The sequence below is a fragment of the Cheilinus undulatus genome, linkage group 8, assembly GCF_018320785.1.
Source record: "Cheilinus undulatus linkage group 8, ASM1832078v1, whole genome shotgun sequence".
Lineage (NCBI taxonomy): Eukaryota > Metazoa > Chordata > Actinopteri > Labriformes > Labridae > Cheilinus > Cheilinus undulatus.
Window position 1 is genome coordinate 17,010,204 of NC_054872.1, and position 19,672 is coordinate 17,029,875.

The following is a 19,672-nucleotide window of genomic DNA, read 5'->3' on the forward strand; positions in this document are numbered from 1 at the left end:
TAGGGCAGGGCAGCTTTAACAAACATATCCAATCTCATCACATTGATTGGACTCCAGGTTGGCTGACTTCTGGCTCCAATTAGCTCTTGGAGAAGTCATTAGCCTAGGGGTTCACATAGTTTTTCCACCCTGCACTGTGAATGTTTACATGTTTTGTTCAATAAAAACATGAAACCATATCATTTTTGTGCGGTATTAGTTGAAGCAGACTGTGTTTGTCTATCGTTGTGACTTAGATGAAGATCAGAACACTTTGTATGACCAATTTATGCAGAAATCCAAGAAATCCCAAAGGGTTCACATACTTTCTCTTGCAACTGTATATTTATATATATATATAGATATATATATCTATATATATATCTATATATATAGATAGATATACAATGCTGAACAAATTTATTAGACCACCTGTCATATTTGTCTCAGAGACCATCCAGCATCATGAAATGCTTTAATGCAGACTCTTTCATTTTCAGTGAGCTCTCCACTTTTTACCATTTTGAACAGGAATGAGGGATTTCAAACTGAATTCACCCAAATTTGAACTGGCTCACTGAGCTTCTCTAAGAAGTCAGAAATTAATCAAGCATAACATTCAACCACTAAAACTCATTTTTCTGTTGAGGAATGCAAGTAAATAACCATGATTTTGACATATTAATCAAGAAATATTAATGTGCTTTACTATTTTTCCAGTTTTTTTGTAAATCAGTATATTTGAAAATTCATGGATAACAATAATAATTATATTTTAGCATTAAAAATATCATTTGGGTTAAAGAGCTTCTACATATCGGTGTATTAACCATTGCAGAACATAAAAAATGATTTTGTAATTACCAATGCTGTTAATTTAGGATAGCTGTGGCATAAACCTTACTTTGGTTAGGGTTAGTGTGGTCTAATAAATTTGTTAAGCACTGTATATATATATATATGCCACTTCTTTTTTACCACTCATCATTTGTTTTCCTCCTTTTGACCACTTATTCTCCATATGTTTACAACTTATCTGCCATTAATTTACCAGTTGTTTGAACTAGTTTTCATGTCACTGACCACTAATACCTTTTATCGCCACTTATTTACCCTTTATGTACCACTTGTAATCACCTTCTTTTCCAATTATTTAACACAAATCTGTCCCCTTTCTTCTCTTGTTGATCTGCCACTAATTGACCACTCATTGATTGTTTAGCACCTATTGGCCTCTTATTTACCAGTATTTGCTCTTTTTTTTTAAACAAACCTGTGCCTTTTTGTTTACCATTTATTTACCATTTATTGACCACGTATTTATTAAAAATCTGCCCCTTTTCATATCGGTTGTTACCCACCTATTTACATCAAGTCTGTTTTTATACTACTTGCTGACCACCTATTCGTAAAAATCTGCCCCTTTTTTATACCACTAATTTACCACAAATATGTCCCTTTTTCTAAGACTTTTTTTTTTTTTTTACCACATATTGTTCACTATGAATCCGTCCTTTCATCATACCTTTGTTTACCACTTATTTGACATTTGATAACCACTTTATGCATTTTACATTTGGACAACTAACTTACTACTTGTGTACTTTTTATTTACTGCATGTTTCCCCCAAGTGTCACTTCTTGAAAACAACACACTAACCACTTAATCACCACTTATTTGCCACATTTTAAAAACATATTAACCATCTCCTGACATTTTATATACCACTCAAATGTACCACTTAACTGCAGTATTTCTGTTCCTAAAATTCAAACCATTAACATGTTTCTATCCTACCTCCATGTGTTTATATTATATACATTTATGTGTTTTGTATTTTTCTCTATCCTTGTGCAAGAATAAACATTTAAAAGGCTCTATGTTGTCTTTAATTTGTCAACAGGGATGATGTTTTACTCTTGCATGCTCACCTTCCCTCATGGCCTATATTAGTGTGGCTAAAATAGACTTAATGTGGTATTTGAGGGGAAAAATTGTAGTGTGCATCCATCCTTGGTGGGGAGGGTTTATGCACCTGCCTGACTTCATTTACAGGTGTCGACTGATTCTCTCACTGGACGGTCGCAGGGACTGACCAAGTGACCTTAACCTTCTGCACCCCAATGCCACATACACACTCCTATCCCCAGGGAACGGTGGTTCAGACTGGGACACAAAGACGAGCTTTATTCTCTGACATCACTTACACCAGTCTGCAGCGAGGGAGGAAAGGGAGGAGGGAGATTTCATAATTCTTCATAACATTTCATCATAATGTTTCACATTTTTTGCAAACATGTTAATTGAAAACAGACAAACCTAAGGTTGGATATTAAAGTATAATGTCTGACTCAGTCTAACAGAGGCATAGCAAAGCGTTTGTTTAAACTTCTAATGAAAAGATGAGCTAATATTTGAAATGTGCACATTAGGGTCACATGTGTTACTCTAATGCATCACTTACTGTCCTGGGTAAGTTTGGATAGAGCCGTCTGCCTCTGCGGAGGTGAAAGGGTTTAAAACAATGCATCAATCTGTGTTATGTCTCACTGTCCCGCTGCTGAGTTAGTGCAGGGCAAACAGGGAAGTGTTCCCATAAAGAAAGAAGCCACAGTGTGTTTGCATTGCTTTCCTCAGCACAGTGACTGATGAAAGACCAGAAGCCACAGCGAGGAGAAGTGCTGGGCTCGTGCATACTGTTCCCCGCTAAACATCAACACACTAGGTAGACAAATGAGGCTTCAGGACTCCTTTTACACAGCTCTGCTCCAAACTCAAGAGGCCGCTGTGCTCTACAGCAGGAGCGACAGCTCTGCATTTCTGAGACAAGGACTAAGATGCACTACATTTCTCCAAAATGTGCCTTTTAATGGATTTCAAGTGTTTTTTTCTGTCTAACCTTTTCCTCCAGCAGCACAAACATCACATGGGGACTCAGCATGGAAAGGTCAAGTGCCACAGTTTACCATAACTCACAGATACCCGGGCCTGTCTGTCTGTTATGACAACGTGCCTCAAGCTTTCATGGAGCTAACTCCCTCTAGAGGTAATGAAACGAGTCGCTGCTGCTTCATCAGGCTCATGTCAGCTGGGAGGGTTTATTTTGATCTGCAGTAAATCATCACTGACACTAAAAGAAGAGAAAAGATGCCAAAGAATCTGGGGATTCAGACATAATGTTCAGCTAAAGCAGTGGTTCTCAACTGGTGAGTTGGGGCCCAGAAGTGGGTCATGAAGCTGTTTTCAGTGGGCTGGGAATACGTGCTTGGAAAGATAAGAAACTGTGGCAAAAATCTGATGTATGGAAGCCCTAAGCGGACATACATCTATTTAAGTCTATTTTGCTTGTGTGCTGCGTTCACATACTTTGAAACAAACATTCATATTCCATATTTTTAAAACCATTTTGAACTACTCTGCCTTTGTGTGTGACTGCTTTTAACTGGGTTATTACCGTTCTTATCATGTACTCTGTAACATATGGCACGTTTTATCTTCTCTTTTTTTATTCTTAACATCATAGAAAATGAGGGCATGCTCCGAATATTTTAAATAGAGCTTAAATTAATTTATTTTACTCTTTTGACAGGATAATGAGCACATTTTGGTTGTTTTCTCAAGGTCTTGACAGATGTATTATGTTATCTTTGGATTAAAAAAGCTGATTTTTTCAAGATGAGCAGAAAACAAACGTTACTATTTTATCCTGGAAAGCAGACAAAGGAAGGGCTTCTGTAATGATGTGCTTTCTAAATGTTCTTCATTTTACCTTTCCTGGTTCAGTCACGTTTGTTCCATCTAAAGCCCTAACTGAAACATTTACCAAATAGATGCAGGTGTGGAATACAGGGGTGGAAAGTAACTAATTAAATTTACTCAGATTACTGTTATTGATCCATTATTGGGGGGTAGTTTTACTTTTTTAAGTACATTTTGAAATCAATTCTTTCATTCTCCTCAGTAAGTTCAAACCAGAGTGGCAGTGCTGTTACTTAAATATTGATACTCTCATACTTTTTCCACCTCTGTTGACAACAAAGCGGCACACACAGAGAGAATGATTCCACATCCCATCACAAAACAGCTGTTGTACACAAAAGAAGGAGTGTTGATATCTTAGGGTTAAATATTTTGAAGTTGATTTTAACTCCCAAAGTGTTTTACCTCCATTCTGAGTGAAATTGTCGAAAGTGTCGATCCACCAGTGTTCAACTCTGTAGAGTCAACTGATCTAAGCTCCGCCCACTGACATTTCAAATCTGGGGGATGTGTGGGTGAGGTTTCCCATCATGCCCTTGGGCAGTGTTTAGATGTGTTTGGATATTGTCTGTTGAACAGTTATCCCTGGTGGAGTTTGTTTTACATCAGATTTTTGTTGTTTTTGATTCAAGACACATTTGCACCATGAGTGAACTTATCCACTGAGTTAGAACTCCCACCTGTGACTTTAGGGCTTGACTCTGCTTTGTTCTTGCCAGAGAAGACCCACTTTGCCACGGATTTATTAATTTACATTAAACATATTTAAGTGTAGTCTAACTATATGCATGTGGTGTGGACAATACATTTTAAAGTGTTCAATTTAACTCTATATGAGTTTAATTAACACTGTCAGTTTTGCTGTGTATTTTACTTTACTAGAACAACTTGGTTGGAAATCTGTTCTCTCGCTTTTGCTTCTAAGGAAATATCATATTTTACTGTCTATCTCATCAGTAGCTACTCAGTACTTAAAGTAAACTTTAAATAAATAATGTTTTAATTTTATTTTTAATCAAATGTCAAAGGAATGTAAAATCAATGCTCTGTGGCTCAATAACTGTATCGTTTTCATATTTTTTAAGCTTTAACCACCATTTATTATGATGGAGTGTTTTCTCCAGTAAAGAAGTGCCAGCATCATTTGGGCAAAGTACACTGATAGATCGCTCTTATTAGTAACATACTGAAGCATAAAACTTCAACTTTCACATTTTTAAAACATTTTATTTACTTTAACAAAATTGCAGTACAACAAAATAACAGGACAGGGTAAAACAAAAAGACAACCAAATACAAGAAACAGAGAAATCAAATCTAACAGGCAGTGATGACGGCCTGGTTAGGTCTCTCTCAGATACCCAGCTGCTTTTCAACGGGACTCGTGGATCTCGATCCTTTTCTCAGCGATCACTCCAACATGTCATCATTGAAAATCAATATGAGAAAAACTGAAAAATTTTGATTTTAATGCAGTTACAGCATTTTTGGTTAATCTCACATTGTCAAGGTTGCTCATCTATAATCTCTAGTCTGAGTTAGTAACTACGGAAGCCCTACATGGACATTTTATTTGACTCTGTGGGCTCATTTGAGCATTTCATGAGATCACAAGAAAACAACCACTATTATCCAGAACAACCCAAAATGTATGCATTGCCACTGGAAAATTGAGTAGAATAAAATATATTGATTAATGTCCTCTTGGGGCTTCTGTAGATAGTAGGTAATCTCAAGAACAAAGACTCCTGCAAACCTTTAAAAAAGGAGTAAAAGTAGTAGAGGTCTGTGTGCACAGGATGACATTTTGATCAACTTTAGCTCCCATTTAGAGGGATGTCCTGTTGGTGATGTACTGCAATTATTCATATTTTATGGTGTCTAAAACATAAAACTGAAATAATCTTTGCAGATTTGATTTCTTATACTGTTCATGTTTTGCTTGGAGGCAGGCTTCTTTTTCAGCTTTAGAGGCAAGTAAGATAACTTGAGTGTTGAAAATGTGTTTTAAAAGTATGAAAACAAAAGTTGGGCAACACATGAGTGAGGCGAAAGGCCTAAATTAATTTCAGCCACAATATTTTCACATGCAAGTTAAGTTAAGAAGTGCATTTAAAGCGTCAGTGACAGACAGGAATCATGGAGAAGCTGCGGTACTCTTTATAAAGCCTGGTTGAAATAACTTCATGTGCCCCCCTCTTCTCTCTCTCTGACGCGGGGGGCTTGTCCTCTAAATAAACTTCAGAGGGGGAGAAAGAGTGAGAGAGAGAGAGCAGAGGGCTGAAGTCAGCCGGCCGGCAGCAGAGGAGTGAATGGGAATGCACGCATAGCAGAAACGAAGAGATTTACTTTGGTTCAGATTGCCTCATCGAGGAGGTGTGAGAGTGTTTGACAGCAGAAACAGCGGGGAAACCTTCAGCTTGTTTTCAGTGATTTCTTGCTCTAATCCTGTGGTGGGTTTTACTTTTTGTGAAGAAGCTGATGCTGAGGTGAAGCCGACTCCCTTTGCGCGCCTGGCACATTAGGGGTCTCCTCACACCGGGGCGCACGGAGCATCTCCGGACTGGGAGACAAGAGGCGGGAGAGGACGATCCACTCGGAGTTTCTCCACATGGATACTATCAGACAAACTTTTGCAGAGCCGTTTTGGTCATAAATCTTGTCACCTCTTGGACCTACGCTGCTTTTCTTTCCTCCTGCGCGCACTGGATGAGAGTCGAGCTTTTCGCCGTGCTTGTTTGTTGTGTATTCCTGGAGGGGATGTTTTTCACCACAGCACGGATAACGGATCCCTGACTCGGTCTGGCTCTTATGAAGACCCTTTCCAGGATGTTACAGTCTAAGCGGCCCAGGCACCATTGGGCCAGCGTCCACTACCATCACCACATATCACCACATAGCTGGGGGTCCCGCTGTGTGTAGGAATTATCATTATCTGCCCTCCGCACTCTGCCTCCTGCTGGGGCAAGAAAACGGAATCTTCTCCAAAATAAAGTGCTTGGTGAACATTGACATTGGCTTTACGAGTCTCACCTCTGGGCTACTATGCAATTACAACTGATCTCCTTTGTTTTGATCATCTTGCACTGCATGGATTACACTGGTGGTCAGCCGCACAGCAGCTCCAGGCACCGGCAACATAAACGTGAGTATGGGTGAAAGTGGGGAGCGATGCTGCACGGAGTTTGTTTCACAAACACGCTCTACATAACCTTTCTTTTTCTGTCGAATTAAAACCACAATTTATTGGCCTGTTTTACGCAGTAAGCCAATTAAGTCACAAAGCTTGCAAGCACTCTGCTCCCAGTTTTGACTGAAATTTTTTTTCACTTTAATAATTTGAATTTCATTTAATTTGAATATGAATGTTTGGCAAAATCTTAAGTCGGTGCTGTAAATGAGAAGAGTGGCACCTTTAAGGCACTGAAACGGGTGCGCTGTGGACATGTTTAATAGGTGTTATTCATGTGACAAAAAGGTTTTCTTTTCGCTCCATCCAATTACAACCATAAATCACACATTTTTGCACATTAAGCTAAAAAGTAAAGGAATTTCCACGTTAGTTGTTAATAAAGGTATTCAACAGAATCGGTGTAGGCCATTAGAAACATTTTCTTCAGTTTGAATCCCACCGTTCTTTATTAAACGCTTTACGCACGCCGAATTTTACGCACTAATTTTCTGCTGTATAGTGCGCATTGATCGGTTGTTTCTGGCAATTTCCAGTGCATGCTCTATCTTATCTACTTCTCGGTGAGACATTTTGCCAATTTAAGGTACATTTTTTAGCTCAAGTTTCCTTTAAACTTTATTAAGATTAATGCATTTCCAGCTCTACTCACTCCAAAGTTTTACGCACAAGATTTATGTCATAAATGTGCAGAAAACGACTAATTGGGGTAATTTTGGCAGATAGCGGCGCATTCTTCAGCCTATCAGCACTTTAATTTGATTCCATACATCAATCTATGCTCTATTATTTTACTTATTTCAGTGCATCTTTAATTTGTTTCTGTTGAACTTTAATCCAGTCGATTGTTCTGTGACACTTAAAGCCTGCACTCGCTCCTCTCTGCGCTCCGTCTCCTGGTTCCCGTCGCTCTCTAGCGGTCAGAGCTGCAGATTTCAGGCATTAAAAGTGTGTGCCAGAGTGTGCAGGCTTCCCGCTGTCTGTTTGGATCACTGTTCAAACGCATATTTACAGCTTTAGTTCCTATATTTGAAGGACTATAGCCTTCAAAGTGAATTCATATCTTTACACTGACACATTTAGAAATTTATGAGGAAGAGTTTTTTTCTGATTTGGCCCTGGTCATAAAAACACAGAGGGGTTCATTTCACACCAGTCAGAAAAAGAACTCAGCATCATAATTTTAAATAATGACCCATTTGGTGCTTTACTGTTCAAAATACATCTCAACTGCTCCATAGAAACAGCAGAGGCGTTCCAATAATCACTCTATTGGTATTTCATCTCCCATATATCTCCCCCCGGGTGTCCAACATTATGTCTCACCTCTTAAGTTATGACCAACCTTTTTCCATCACACCATAAAACAACTATCGATAAAGTATATTTTTCTATTCTTCCTCCGCACGCTTTATCTCTGAGGGTCTCCAGATGTGCTCTGTGACTGAGTCTGTTAGAGAAGAAGAGCATTGATATCTGGAATATTCCATGCATCACCTGCCAGCGTGGATGAACAAACTGTCTGTGAGCTACAATCACACACGTTAGAAGTGATGTTTTTATTCGTGCCATCTGGGGCTGAAACTCCTCTTTACATTTAATCGCAGAGCCCAGATCTGTGGGACCAGATAGCAGAGCATTCTGGGATTGTCTTAAAAAGCAAAGAGTCAGAGCATCTGGGGTTAATGGTGTGTTTATGACAGAATTTAAAGGGGGTCCTGGAGGTAATTTTGCTGTGGTGAGTGTAGTTAAGGTCAAATAAGAGGAACATTGTGTGGATCGCTGTGCTGTTCTGGTTGACAAAGCTTAAAGACTTGAATTTAACAGCTGTAAACTGATATTAAAAGAAACCAAACAACAGGAAAAAAGACAAGAAATGCACCTGTCCAGTCTACTAGAGCTGTAATGATGTAGGATACGAGGGTAGTTATATGTCTGTTGTATACACTAAGCTGCAACAGGACACAGATTCTCTTTAAGTGTTTATTTCCCCCTAAACAGAATTAAAGAGCCTCTTGACACAGCAAGTGCAAGGAGGGAGAGCAGGAAAGTCTACTGAGAGGAGTCAGCCTTTTGAAAACGAGCAATCAGACTTAAAACAGAACATACAGTGGCTCAAAGGGAACACGGAAAGGAAAAAAAAAAAGTTTTAGATGCATTCAGAAAACTCACCGCCACCAACAACGGAGCCTCTGAATGAAGACTGATGCATGGATTTACAAATCCCTGCAACAGCTTTGCAAAAGAGTTTCTATATTTTCTCACCTGAGCCTTTAGGGGTTCTGTAAGAAACTCTCATGTCAGTATGAGAGGGAAGCAATGTGACGCTCATGAACGAGCCGGTTCAAAGACATGTATCTCTTATGTGAACCACGGAATCCAGATCCTATTTAAGAGCTGTTTGTTGTCATAGTCGTTATGTGATTTAAAGAAAATGACTGATCTTTTCTAGTGCTGTGAAAAGATTACATTTTTATTCTCGATTAATCTCAGATCTCTGTAGATAATAGCAATTGATTGTATCACATTTTAAAATTCCACTTTTATGCATTTTAAACCGTTTTTGTGCCATTTTGGATTTTAAGGTAATTGACTTCCTGTTTAAATACAAATCGGTTTTCATAGGTAGCCTAATGATAATAAAAATTTAACCACAGAAAAAGGAATCTGTAATGGATTTAAAAGGATATTAAGAGACAATAACAAAATAGTAAATAACTGATATCACAATCTTCAGATGACTTTTGACTTGTCCACTAAGTGGTCTGTAATTTTTTTTTAAGTAAAATAAGACATTAAGGAGCATTGGTGGAGTAATTTTACATCACTGTGGCTGAAGGGAAACAACGACATGGCTTAACCATAGACTGTAGAAAGATTTGGACAAACCCCGTGTGACATCAGTCGTCTGTTTACAATAGGTGGAGTAAAATGGCTTTTGAAGCCAATCCGTGGATGCCTCCATATTGAAATCACGGTCTCAACCGAACTTTGGATCAACCTAACGGCCCGCCCACCAAGCGGAACTTCCTGTCAGCCTGCTAGCTAGTATTCCGGTAGACAGGAACGGAGCCTCTGCCTGCCAAGCTATCTGTCAATCAAATAAGACGCGCCAATCAGCGTGAAGTGAGGTTTATCCTAAATACAATCCAAACGATCGTGGTACAAAAAAATTCACCCCCCGTACAGTGGGAGCACAGTGAGACACTAGCTAATGAGACACGTTTGGTGTTTTGAACCAGGCTGTAAACCAGTTTATTTTGTGTCTCAAAACTGGCTGTTTAGCATGTGTGCAGATGGAACTTCCGGTTTTCCTGCAGCCAGCCTCAAGTGGACAGTCACGGTATAGCAATTTTTTGCACTTCCGCATTGGCTTCATTTTTTAGGACTGGAGGTTGCCGCTTGGGTTTAACCAAACTAACCTCATATAGCAGATGGATACACCAATTTCCATGTTTCTCACTGGCAAATCCATCTTGCAAAGCTCCCGTCTGAACCGCTTGGGTCCGGTTACAAAGTGACAGGACCACTGGTAATGCAAGCAAGCAGCAACAAGAGACCAGTGCAATTCTGGTGGAAGAGATTAGTGTGGATGCTGCTAAAGCACCAGTTTTATCTAACTTGACAACATTTCTTCGTTAAAAGAAGAACAAAGAACAGCAGTGAGTTGTTTTCTTTAAAAAAAACGACTAAAATCGTGTACTGACACGTCTACAGTCGCCATGGTTCACGTTATGCAGTTCTCTATGGAGTTCAGTCCTCGGTAGGGGCGCAGCTCAATAGCAGCTACGTTATGTGTTTTGTTGCTCTGATTGGCCCGTAAAGATGTGACAGACAGAATGTTCATCCAATCACACTCAGAGTTTTTTCAAAGGCTCTGCCTTTTCCCAAACGCCGTCTATGAGAGGTTTACCAGATGGAGGTGTGAAACAAATCCATCTGGCGTACCAGGTTATAACCAAAGTGTGTCATAGGGGAAATAAAGCAGTAATTAATTGCATTTTAAAAAATGAGTGCACTCATAGGGGACCTTGATTAATCGTGCTTAACTCAATTAATCTTGACAGCCCTAATTTCTCAACACCGCTCAACCATAGGTACCAGTAAGACATATTTGTGATTTCGGAATTAGTTGTGCAAACAGTGGCAAGTTTTAGCTATATCAGTGTATTTTCATGTCGGATGAGTTTTTTTCAGCCGGCACGGTCAGCAGGGTTCGATTTTGTAATTACGTTTTGCAGGTCATATTTCTTTTGGCGTAACGTCTGTATAAAAATGAAAAGTTTTTCAGTGGTTTAGAGCATTCCAAACCAGGGGCAGACTGGCCATCTGGAATTTACGCAAATGCCGTAACCGTGGGATGTTTGGGCCAATCAGGATGGGTCATCCTTCCAATGATTAATACTTAATTAGTACTAATTTTCTCAGTAATGATTTGAATAAAAATGGCGATTGATGAAGCTAAAGAAGTATGTGTATCTCTGGTATATTCATTTCTGAGGGGAAATAATATTTGATTCTGAAACATAATAGTCAAATTTGAAACACAAGGTGATTTTTTTATGGTCAAAAAAACACTTTCTACTTCAAAAATTACAATAAGTAGAGGAGAGAGATGAATAAGGACCGTTGTTGTGATTGGATGTTGGTGCAGAGCTTAAAATGAAATGTGGCGTGTCACTAAAGCCCTATAATACATCAAATACAGTGAAGGCAAAAGAGGCTTTTACCATTAATTTGATTATTTACAAAATATCTATTTTCAATCCTAAAATGATTCTTTTTCATTTTAAAATAAATTGGAGCAAAAAATGTTATTATTCTGCTGCTCTAAACACAGTAAAGCTGCTGAACCATTAAATCACTGTTGAATTGAGGAGTCTTTTCATGAAAACTGAAATCATTAAGGTGTATTCACTATACATTAAACCAATGTTAAATTTTTGTGGATAAATTTCACTTAATGAAAGAGCAAAGATACTTTAAAGTGCTGACGCCTTCCGGCCTAACGCCGCTCCAGGCTCCTAGAAAGCTTTGCATGTATCTGACATTCGCTGGAGATACAAGTCAGGATATAGTGGCAGTTTAAAACAGCTTTTCTTATCTCAATAAATGTTGCTCATCCATGATTCAATACAATGCAACTCCACCTGGAAATATTCAGTGGGGCCGTACCCTTAAAGCGGCGGTTTGTCATGGTCATACCATGTATAAGGAGTCATATTTGATGGTGTAACATTCATGTTTTACACAAGGGTTGTCGTACGAACCCAGAAGGTTTCATCTGGTGTTTTGAAAGACTGGATAATGCAGGATGAAAAAAATACATGTGATTTTTATTATTTTAATAAACAGTAAGCATAATTGGAGTAATATGGGACACACATTTGGGACATAAAAAGCTGCCTCTACTTACTAAACTGGGGCAGATTATTCACTAGAAAAAGCCATGATTCCCATCACTGAGAAGGTCTCCTGCTCAAGAGGGTATTGCATATGCTCAAGAAAGTTTTTGCCGCTAAAAAGAAAATATCTTGTATTCAAGACAAAGTTTCTTGCAATCACTGGAAGGAATTGCACAGCAGAGTTTTTGCCATATACATAAAATAATCCTATTGTCTTCAGCTGTCTCTGTGAAGGTGGAGAAATCCCAAAAAGTTTAAAAGTTTAGCAGGAGAACATAAAATCTTCTATTAAGTATGAAACACTTTCTCGAAATACTATGAAACCTTCTCTCGAGCATGTACAATTTTTTCAAGGGCTTACATAACCTTATTAGTGCAATCTTGTAAGCATACAAAATCTTCTTGTAAATGCATAAAACACTCTTGTGATCGCAAGTAAATGTCACGTAACCCCAGACCTCCACTGGGTCATCTCTGGTCCGTCATGGCTGCACTGCAGTTTGACTTTCTGTCCACCAACACCCTCCCACTACGTTTTCAGTGCGCAGTGTGGAGCAGCACCGTCAGACTGCTAGACTCGGGAGCCAGAGGAGTCTGCCCAGTAATTGAAGAATCACACGCTGTTGTGTGAGAAGTTATCACTGAAGTGCAGTGACAAACCATGAATACACAAAACTTTCTTTAGAGTAGAAGAAATGTTCTCTTGAGTATGCAATTTTTTCTTTTTGAGCAAACAAATCTTTCTTGAAAGTATGTTAAACTATTGTAAACTCTAAACCTTTCTGTGAGCATGTTTAACTTTCTCAAGAGGGTAAAAAACCCTTCTTTAGTTAAAAACCGTGCCGTTTTTAAGGGAACACAAAACCTTGTGAGTACGTAAATTTTATTTAGAGCACATGTAAACATCTCGTGAGTGTGTCAGCTTCGTCATGAGCACGCAACACCTTGTAAGCACATCAAATTATATTGTGAGCTCATAAAACCTTCTTATGAACATAAAACTGAATTGGGACAGCACAAAACTTTCTCTTGACCACGCACATATATACTTTGTTTTTTTTTCGAGCACACAAAACGTTGATAGACTTAAAACTTTCATTAGGAGTACACAAAAACGCATCTTAAGCTTGGGGCCAGTTTAGCTCATTTGATACACCAGGCACCCCGTATACAAAGGGGATAGTCCTCAACACTCCAAAACAAAAAATAAATTACAATATCTGAGGACACAAATTCTCAAGGACACACACAAGACCCTATTCAGCATGTACATTTCCTTGTGAGCGCAAAAAATGTGACACTTTTTTAGGCCACCAAAATCAAATGTCTACTGAGCATGTACATTATCTTTAAGCACAAAAATGTCCTCAAAGCACATAGCATGTTCTTGAGGGTACATCAGTCCTCTTTAGCATGTTAAACCCTCTCAAAATCATTAATCACTTTATTGAGTGTGCAGTTTTTCTTGTGAGCAAACAAAGCTGTCTTGCAAGCACTTGAAACTTTCTTTGAGCTCTTAAAAATCTTCTTAGAGCGTGTTAAACAAAGCACATAACACATATGTACTTTGAGAATAAAGTCTAAATGACAAGAAAAAAAGTCAAAATTAAGACAGTGAAATAAAATTATGAGAAAGTCTACATTTTGAGAATCAAGTCAAACCTTAAAAGACGTACAACAACCACATGTCTTAACCGTCTCTACAATAGGCCTTGTGTCGATGGACTTGTGAAACTGAACTTAAGAATTTGATTTAACAACAAAGAGATTCTGTTTTAGCTCATGAATGCAGTTTGGTTGTCTAAAATCTGCTGTTTGTTTTTAGTCTAAAAGGCCTCATACTATTACCAAATTTCAATATTATTCTTGAAACTGTTTTTCAACTTTATGCTCAAAATTCTGGCTTATTTCTCTACATTTCTATTTTAACCTTGAGATTATATTTTTATAATTTCATGAACTTTATTCATGAAATTTTGACTTTATTTGACATTTCAACTCTTTAATCCTCATTTTGACTTCATTTACAAAGTGTACAGCATTGTTTTTCCTTTACCCCTGGCCCTTATCCTCTTCAGTAACACTTTATTTTGCACCCTAATAACCTAATTTTATACTAATAAGTGCAATTAGCTAGTAATTTCTCAAGCACAAGATGAAAATTACCTAGTGATGATATAGCATTTACCAAGTAATAACTCTATAATGTATCACGTAATAATGTATCAATTATCAAGTAATTCCTTCTAACAGTGCTGAAAATCTCAGGTAATTAGGTGGTATTTTACCCTTATCTTCATAATATTGTGGCAGTTCTCTTGTAATTGTGCTGAATTTTTTATGCACTTTAAGATATTCCTGGGTAAGATGTGACCAAAATGATAATTTACAGAATTTTCATTTTATTTTTTCTTTCTATTTATTTTATTTGTATTGAAGTGTAAAAAAAATGTACTACCTCAGGTTATGTTCAAATACAGCTCTGTTGTTGTGTTTTTATACATTTTATGATGTGCTTTTGTCATGTTGCCGAATTTAAAAGGGAGACTATGAATAAAAAGTGCGTATTTTTTATCAAAATGATCTGTATTGGTTCAAAATTTGACATTACCACCTACTTACTGGGCACTAAACATGCCTGGCCCGAGTAAATTTCTTGATTTTAAAAATTTAGCCCAGTTGAATTGTAATTGAATTGCCTCGGTCTAATTCAAGGCCCATCTTCAGTAGCTCAACAGCCTGATAACACCACTAACAGACGTAAAACATTTACAACTCTTTAATATGCTCACAGTCTGACAACAAACTGGGCAGAGGCCTTCAGAATCACGAACACTGTGCGCAATAATCTTGCATATTTGGAACGGCTGCACAGCTGATTCATTGAAAACTATAACAGGAGCGTTTAAACGTACATTTCACTGTGATGTTGTCCTTGTCCCTTTCATCTAAAATCAAACATAAGGGGATAATTCCACAATGTCAGACTGTCCTCTCTGCCATCTCACTGGCTCAATAATCAAGTGATGGTGTACTGGCACAGCTGGGTTAACCTTCCGTTTGCCAACGTGTGTACAGAAGATAACGAAGAAGAAACGGTTCAGATGCTTCGAGGAGACCCCCCCCCCCCCCCCATTGCTTTTTGCGACCACAGAAAAGAAATTTGGGTAATTTTCTTTCAGTAATGAATTAATTTTATGGAAAGGTAACTGATAACGGATTACTCTAATGGATAATTTTGTAAGTAATTTTGAGTTACACCCAACACTGTTCCTAAATAATGTCAAAGTAATTTTTAAGGTTAAGGGGTTAGGGTTGAATACCATCTAATTGCCAGAGATTGGCCACAATATTACAAGGAATTACTTGGTAATTAATACATAACTTCTAGGTGAACACTTTCTTATTATAACATATTTCCTGGTTAAACTTTGTAAAATTCCATCTGATAACAAGGTAATTACCAAGTACAAAAAAATATTCCCGTACATATCTAAACTAGAAAAGCACTCAGAGAGCGCAGAGCTCCGCCATTAGCCCTATCTCCCAATAGTACAGAATCCTTTAAAAAATTCCTGGATCCAGACGGTGATCCAGATCACTCCCAAAAGCTGAACAGTCCTTCCTTATGCCATTTCTGACATTTCCTGAAAATTTAATCAAAATTGAGTTATGTTGCTATAACCTCCGCAGCAGAGGTAAATATTAATGTGAGCGACTATCTTTTTCATTAGCATGAAAAACTTTCAAACATCCATAACTTGATTATAAGTACAAGACATTTTCTGGTGAGCATGAGTCAGATTCTGGTGCGCACCAATGCCTTTTTCTTTCTCCACGGCTCTTTAAGTGCTTCGTAGATATAAGTTTGTTACTTTTGAAGTTTGAATGTGTGAAATGTGTTCAAGTTAGTTTTTCTTACAGGTAAGAACCCCCAAAAAATCATATACTACGTCAAAAGGATAGAGGTTGAACAATTATTTTATACAGTGAATTCAGCTAAGATGACAGTAATAAAGGGCTAAATACTTCCTGTCAATGTTTATTTTCTCCTCTGTCTTTCTGAATGACTCATTAATTGACATGAGCTTCTAAGAATCCAAACTTCCGCCGAGGGTGCCGATATCTCACCCTTGCAAAGATACGAGGGAGGATGGAGGGATTAGCTGGTGAAGGGGTGAATGAGTACAGACTTCAGAGGGAACAAAAGGGGGTAAGAGTGAGCTGGGAGTCAATGACCATCAAGTCAATCAGCCAGAATCGCCGGGCAGAGACTGAACCCGAGCTCGCCGCTTCCTGTCTGTGATGATGCATCCAGAAATGGAGGCATGTGGGTGCCTGGGTGGTAACTGTGGAAATGATACAGTATGCATCATAGAGTTTATCAAAATGAGTCAGCACAGTGGAAGATAAAGAGTTCATTTATAGCTTAACTATGAACAGATTTTTAAAAAGTTGGTCATTGATGTGTTCAGTGAGATTGAATCCATGTTAAGGCACCTTTCCTAGTTTCTCTATGATCCCTCTGATACGGCGTGTGTGCAGGCATGTGAATGCGTTGTGACTGTCGGCATTTTATGCGAGATACCCCTGTCCATCTGAGGTTTTATCGGTGCATGTGTGAGGTCAAGGCCAAATTCCTGGGCCTTCAGACTTCTGTGAATAAGGACAGCTTGGCAGGAACACTCGTGGGCAAACGGACAACAGTTGTAAAGATTGCCGAGATATTTCAAACAAAGCATCCGTGGCCTGTGTTAAACTGGCAGATAATCATAGGACTGAGGGAGACTGGAGGTAGGAAATGCTTGCTGCACTTCACTTAAAAAATGATCGTTTTGCTTTGCCAGCTATGTGTGACTAATGTGTGACTACTGTAATGACTTAGGACATTTTAAGAAAGAACCAACTATGCAGAATGGATGCCTTCACTTACAGCTTTTGCCTGCATTATGACTCCATACATGTCAGTCCTATCACAGGCACATGCTCACCATGAGTGTCTGTTCCTGGTCAATTTTCTTACATCAAAATTTCTGACAGCAGTGGTTCCCAAAGTGGGGGTTGGGACCCCCAGGGGGGCCATGAGGCATTGGAGGGGGGTCACAAGATTCCCTCATAAAAACGAAGGAGTTTTTAACCCTTTGAGACAGACGTTGTCGTATACAACAAGAAGAAAAGAGACACAGGTTGTTGGAAGTTAAATAACTTTTGAACCTCAAATCACAGCCGCTTGCATTTTTTTGCTCTTGAAGCTCTCTATTATGCTGTTCTAATGATGCTATCCATGCATACAAAGGTCTTACTAAAGCTTTTCTAGCAAGCATGGGATTTGGATGACTTTCATTGCATTTAAAGATTAAATCCACACCAGTAACTCTGTCATTGAATGGCTTTTTATCCATTTTTTAATCCATTTTTGATTGCCATCTGTGTCACAGCAGACAGGAACTGCTTTGAATAATGGCGATTAATCAGCCAAAATGAAAAAAGGACTTATTTAACATGTGGCTATTATGAAGAATTTCTGTCAGGGAATGATTGTTATAGTGTTGACTTTGTGTCACACATAAAACTGTTTGATTTTTAATTTTCCTTTTTGTGAATTTTGTCCCTTAAACTTATTTGTACTTTAATTGACATTACTGCAACCCCACATATTCTTAAAGCCCTAGTTGCCTTGATAAAATGGATGTTTTCAGCTGGATTTTTCACCTCGGGGTTGATTTTTTACAAGCTTTTAAGACAAAAAATCAAGGGGAAACAAAAGGGTTTGGAAAAAAAAAAGGTTAGGACTCAGAGGGTTATTGATTTCAAATCGTATTTTTTTACCTTTAGTTTAAAAACATATGCAGAAAATCTGTTACATTTTAAATAAAACAAAATTTAAAAGAAAGATGAATTTAAAAATGAAAACAATGTAAAAAAAAAAAATCCTTAAAATGTAAATCTGCACATAATGTGTTGCACAGCGTTGTATGCTTTGAAAACATCCAGGGACAGCAAGGGGGTCCCAAGTCTCTGACATTTTTAGTGCGGGGCTTATGGGCTGAAAGGTTTTTGAAGCCCTGTCCTCTTTGGATTCAGTGAAAGTGGTATTATTTACTGTTTTCTTACTAACTTTCTTCATCCTGGTTTTGTCCGTTGAGGATAATCAGATAAAAGATGACAGAAAGCTTTTTGTTTTTTGAGAAACTAAAAGAAAGGAATCTGTCTTTACTGTTTGTTCATAAACAGCCATTGGCATTTACATGCTATAAATGTGAAATGCACTAAATGTTTTAATGTGTAAGAATACAAAAAATCGTAGATGACAAGGTTTTATAATATAAAGGATTGACGCATTCAACCTCAGTTTCATCTGTGGCAGAAAAGTCCTGGATAGTAATGTATAAACATACTTTAAAATGTGGGACAAAAAAAACTCTTCTGCAAAATATATTGACACAAACAGGCTGCAAGCAGCACTCATCGGGCCCTTCCACCTTGGCTCATGTCAGGGTCTGGCAGATGTTGGGTTTGTGGCGTCATAAAGAACTCATGTGATCGTAAAGACAGGTGACTTTTTAAAATGTACTGCATTTCCTCCATCCCAACAACTTTCCTTTAAGTTATAATGGTTTTATATCAACATAAGAATATTTTGAGTGATATTGTACACTGTGTGCCAAAATCTAAGGTTCAATAGGGTGCAGGGGCTGATATTTTTAAAAATTTTTGTAGGGGGCGCCTCTGAGCCATGAAGCCACTTCCACTAGAAAAATTATCATGGTAGAAGGGGTTGAGAAGAGAAGAGGTGGAAAAAAAACTCGATTATATCTTTTATTTCACTTTCAGATTTTTTAATTCAATCAAATACCCTATTGAATAAGATATTTTTTAGGCTGAATTACAAAGACTGTTTTTAGCAGAAGAAAGACATTTTGAATGTCATGAGTGAGTAAAAAAGGGATCATGCCTACAAAAAAAGTCATGTTTTTACATACTGACAAAAACACGTTTTACAAATAAGGCATTGGATACAGTCAATAAACACATGTTTAGACCTTTTAAAAATCTCATATCTAGAAAATAAAGTTGATTGCTCATTCAGAAAGAATTTCAAGTGCCTACTAAGATCCTTTCTGTGATTTTTTTTTTTGTTTGTTTTTTCTCTTCTTTTTTAACCAAAACCAAAACAATCAGGAGAGACCAGCGACTGATTTAAAGATAACATTTTATTTCAAATATATGATGATAATTTATATTTAACACAGATGTGATACTGATTACTGTCAGAGTCTCTTTGGCGCTTGAACTCCACGGACAAAGCGTGATCGAAGGGTGTCTGCCCTGAGCGGT

General features: G+C 38.0%; 1 protein-coding gene across 1 annotated transcript in view; it reads left to right on the forward strand.

The window, feature by feature from the left end:
* The first annotated feature begins 6,030 nt into the window (after positions 1 to 6,030).
* rspo3 (R-spondin 3) overlaps positions 6,031 to 19,672 on the forward strand; it is a 29,258-nt gene continuing 15,616 nt past the window's right edge. Inside the window, exon 1 of the mRNA XM_041792815.1 lies at positions 6,031 to 6,884. Within this exon, the coding sequence (XP_041648749.1) occupies positions 6,785 to 6,884 (100 nt within the window). The 5' untranslated portion in view covers positions 6,031 to 6,784. The remainder of the gene's footprint in view (positions 6,885 to 19,672) is intronic.